At 46.1% G+C, this 5,000-nt stretch overlaps 1 protein-coding gene across 1 annotated transcript in view; it reads right to left on the minus strand.

The window, feature by feature from the left end:
* cacna1hb (calcium channel, voltage-dependent, T type, alpha 1H subunit b) overlaps window positions 1-5,000 on the minus strand; it is a 54,502-nt gene that overhangs the window by 19,296 nt on the left and 30,206 nt on the right. Inside the window, exons 11-12 of the mRNA XM_053615277.1 lie at window positions 4,494-4,611; window positions 1,043-1,198 (exon numbers count right to left, since the gene is read on the minus strand). Of these exons, the coding sequence (XP_053471252.1) occupies window positions 1,043-1,198; window positions 4,494-4,611 (274 nt within the window). The remainder of the gene's footprint in view (window positions 1-1,042; window positions 1,199-4,493; window positions 4,612-5,000) is intronic.

Raw genomic sequence — 5,000 nt, forward strand, 5'->3', positions numbered from 1 at the left:
AATTACTGAGAAAATAAAGCCTCAGCAATAACCTTCCTACCCGATGATGTCGTATCCACTTTGCTGAGACGGATCTGAATCTGGTTCAGGATTAAGGCGAGTACACACTTATGCGAGTGTGTTAATTATTTAATTAGCAGGATGTAATTAATCCCGTCGCTTTGAATTAGACTAATGAAGCATTACTGTAGGATCACACACTGAAAAACCTGCCAAAAAAATGGAGGAAGAGGAATAAAGCTAAGTGATATATAACCTTGCAATTTCTGTGTGTGTGTGTGTGTGTGTGTGTGTGTGTGTGTGTGTGTGTGTGTGTGTGTGTGTGTGTAGGCGTTTGCACTTTGAGTAACAGAAGAATGGAAGATAAAAGACACAGAGGGGAAATAAGACCACAGAGGGATTTCCGGTCCGGGACACCGCAGTAAACACATTCCTACACGCACAAACACGCGCGCTGGCATTGATTCAGCTTCCGGAATCTTCCGGGAACGAGTGTCCCTCTCTCCTCTTTTAAAGGGATAATGAAGTGGAGAAAGAACTAGGACAAGTGTATTAATTCAGGATTCCTCTCTCCGTCACCTTTACTGTCCTCTCGTCTCCGTTAATCCCCGTCTCTCGTCGTCTCGTTTCTGTCCGTCCATCCGCTCTCACCTGTCCTATTATCTGTTCCACCTCTCCTTCCCTTCCTCCCTTTTGTTATTTCACCCTCGTCTCCATATCTGTTCATCTTCTCATCGTAATCCTCTCCCTTCTCTTCAGGCCGGTCTTCCTCTCTTGATCTTCTCTTCCCTTTTCTTCTGCATTCCTTAATTCCTCTCCTTTCATCTGCATCATCCCTCTATCTCTCCTCTTCTATGCCTTCACTCTTATTTCTATCTGCATATTTCTATCTATCCTGCTGTTTGCCTTCCCTTCCATTCCCTTCCTTTCCTTTTCTTTTCATTCCTTCCATTTCCTTTTTTCTTCAGTTTCTATATGAAGGTCATGAAATCATGACGCGTGCTGAGATGTAAAAGCAGCGGCATGACCTCTGACCTCTTACCTCAGCCTGGAAGCCTTCCACCAAAATGGCCACCAGCAGGTTGAAGAGGACGTAATTGCCGAAGGTCATGAGAGCGACGAAGTACAGTGCCGCCCATGGAGAGGTGGAGGCCATTCCGTTATACAACACCACGTTCCAGTCCTCCTGCGTTAATATCTGAAAACAACACAGTGTGGAGAGAGAGAGAGAGAGAGAGAGAGAGAGAGAGAGAGAGACAGAGAGAGAGCAACAGAGTTTAAGCCAGAAAGAGACACACACACAAAGAGAGACAGTCAAAGAGAGAGAAGAGAGCGACAAAGATACACACAAAGAGATTCAGAGAGATAGAGAAAGAGAGACAGATAAAAGAGAAAAAAGAAAGACACAGATAGAGAGACAGAGAGAGAGACACACACAAAGAGAGAACAATATACACAAGAGAGGGAAAGAGACACAGAGAGAGACAGACAGATTGAGAGACACAGGCAGAGAGACAGACAGGGAGAGTGAGCGAGAGTGAGACAGAGAGACAGACAGGGAGAGTGAGCGAGAGTGAGACAGAGAGACAGACAGGGAGAGTGAGACAGAGAGACAGACAGGGTGAGTGAGACAGAGAGACAGACAGGGAGAGTGAGACAGACAGAGAGACAGACAGTGAGACAGAGAGGGAGAGTGAGACAGACAGAGAGACAGAGAGGGAGACAGACAGAGAGACAGACAGAGGGACAGACAGGGAGACAGACAGGGAGACAGACAGGGAGACAGACAGAGAGAAAGACAGGTAGACAGACAGGGAGACAGACAGGGAGACAGACAGAGGGACAGACAGGGAGAGTGAGACAGACAGAGAGACAGACAGGGAGACAGACAGGGAGACAGACAGGGAGAGTGAGACAGACAGGGAGACAGACAGGGAGACAGACAGAGAGACAGACAGAGAGACAGACAGGGAGACAGACAGGGAGACAGACAGAGAGACAGACAGGGAGACAGACAGAGAGACAGACAGAGAGACAGACAGGGAGACAGACAGAGGGACAGACAGAGAGACAGACAGGGAGACAGACAGGGAGACAGACAGGGAGACAGACAGAGAGACAGACAGAGGGACAGACAGAGGGACAGACAGGGAGAGTGAGACAGACAGAGAGACAGACAGAGGGACAAACAGAGAGACAGACAGGGAGACAGAGAGGGAGAGTGAGACAGACAGAGAGACAGACAGAGAGACAGACAGGGAGACAGACAGGGACACAGACAGAGAGACAGACAGGGAGACAGACAGGGACACAGACAGGGAGACAGACAGGGACACAGACAGGGAGACAGACAGAGAGACAGACAGGGAGACAGACAGAGAGACAGACAGGGAGACAGACAGAGAGACAGACAGAGAGACAGACAGGGAGTGGTCTGTGCCTGGTTTCTCTGACAGTAGTAAAGGACAGCGCTGTGGGACTCTGCTGCTCTCTCAGGTCTCATTCCCCTGTATTTATTCTGCTGTGTATTAGTGGGTGATGAAGCGCAGTGGCTCGCGTCTCTCCTCTCAGGCTGTGTTTAATACGAGTGAAGCTGAGGCCCCGCCCCCTTTAAAAGCCTCTTAAGCTATCTGCTTTTGGACATTTTGTCAGGAAGTGCAGTTTTCACCCCTTTTGTTTCTTCTGTTGTCTCTCCTCAGATGAATCTTTCTGCAACTGTATTCTATCAGAGCGGTCCTGAGGTTTTTTATCAGTCACCCGTCTCCTCTCGACTTCCTGTTTTCCTCCTGCGCCGATTCTGTTTTTCATTACTCCTTCCTTTTTCGATTTTTTGGGGGGTTTTGCCTGCCGCTCCAATGACAGTAACAGAAATAATAAGGAGAAATATAGCCACAAGCAGCGATCTGCGGGGTCCAAGCACTCTTTACAAGAAGCACGTGCTAAGTATATATATATATATCCTTTTATCATTTTTTCTGTCGTACGTGATGTAAAATGGTTTATCCAATTGGGAGGATCGAAATATCTGTGTACATGTGGGCGGAGCCTAATGCTCAATTATCCCGAATTTGACACAAGAACAGTTGAAGCAGTTGTACACACGTGCAGCTCGATCAACAGTTCTACGACATTCCTGAGAGGAATATTGAAATATATATATATTTCTTTCACTTCTGCATGACAGCCAGGCTCCAAATAAATAAATAAACAAACAAACAAATAAATAAAATAAAGCAACAAATCAAACAAATACATATACCGCTGACTTTTTTTCACCGAATAAACAGCTCACCATACGACATCAAGATTCTTGCTGAGATATGGAACGATGCACGCGCACACACACACACACACACACACACACACACACACACACACACACACTGCTGCCTGTTTTACTGCACACAGCACTGAAATGCTTGTTTATAGAAGAAGCGAGGAGTCTGTCTGTTGTCTTCGTCTGTTTAACATCACCTTCGTCCTCACACCGAGAAACGTCTTCCTGTTCATCGCTCGTTAAATATTCAGCCAAAATAGTCTTCAGGATTTTTCCCCACCCCAATATGTTTTTACATATTTATTGGCTCGTAGCTTCCTGTATAGCCAGATTTAGGCTGAGAAAAGCAGTATGTTCTGCTTACTTTGGGTATTTTGCTAGCACACACACACACACACACACACACACACACACACAAAACCAATCCACAGAGAGAGATTAGGGAAATTAATGTGCAGCAGAAACCCTGACCTCCATGTTGTCCTTCGGAGCCTGAAGTTAATACAGACCCATATCAGCGTTAGCGCGAGCCTCACCTCTCAGTGACCTCATCAAGTGAGCAATATTACAGGTAGACGATGACGCCTGGCCCGGGTTCCGATAGTGTAAGTGTTTTTCAACAGTTTTAGGATAACGATCGGTGTAACTGTATCTGGAACAGACGTTACACCTCCCCTCCGAGCCTGCAGAGGGCGCCGAACACTAGCTCACGTCCGCTATTACTATTATACTTAGCGCACAACGGCCGTTATCATCGCTTCCTGTTCATATAAAGCGCATGCACTGATCGATTGTGACTTGTTGGATTTTTTTTTGTTTTGATGAGTCGGACATTTCGATTCCGATTTCTGAAATCGTATTCGTCCTTAAACATCTCGAACTGGAAGAAGTTGACGGATGCTAATTGATGATACGATTCTTTCTACGATGCCTTCTCCATCACTGGAGATTAGCTAAAATGGTGTGTAAGCATTACAGATGAGTTGCCTTTAAAACACACACACACACACACACACACACACACTGATACAGAATCTTATCTTATTGACCACTGACAGCTGAGAAGAAATGATTCTAGCTGAAGCTGCCATTGTAAATGCGTATATGAAACCTGACTGAGCTGAGAGAACTCTCTAGAAGTTCTCCGACTGTCCCGGTCTCAGTGTGCTCACGTCTGTAACACCCTGAGGGAACAGCGAGGGGACGTGACGCGGACCTGGAACACGGTGACGATGGCCCAAAGCAGCGAGTCGAAGTTCTTCCTGTCCGAGATAGTGTCCCCGTTCTCCAGACGCAGCGTGAACTTACACCCAAACAGATGCATGCCCAGTATACTGCAGAGACAAGACAGAGAGAGAGCGAGAGAGAGAGAGAGAGAGAGAGAGCGAGAGAGAGAGGAGACACGGATTAATCCTCGAAATAAAACAGACTGTACTGGGTGCACTCCAAAATCTACGACCTGCGTATGAATAAATTGTTGGAATTTTCTTTTTTATAATATTAAAGATTCACACACACACACACACACACACACACACACACACACGCACACACACATCTGAATTTGAAGGTCGTTGTACACTGACTTTCACTGTCAATTAATGGATTCATGAAATAAAAAGCAGAACATAAAACGCTGCTTATGAAAAAAAACAAAACAAAAGAAAAAAGTTATGTTGTTCCCAGGGGGCGGGGCTTATTCCGTTTCGTCTTTTCGATCTAG

Source organism: Ictalurus furcatus, chromosome 26 (assembly GCF_023375685.1).
Source record: "Ictalurus furcatus strain D&B chromosome 26, Billie_1.0, whole genome shotgun sequence".
NCBI lineage: Eukaryota > Metazoa > Chordata > Actinopteri > Siluriformes > Ictaluridae > Ictalurus > Ictalurus furcatus.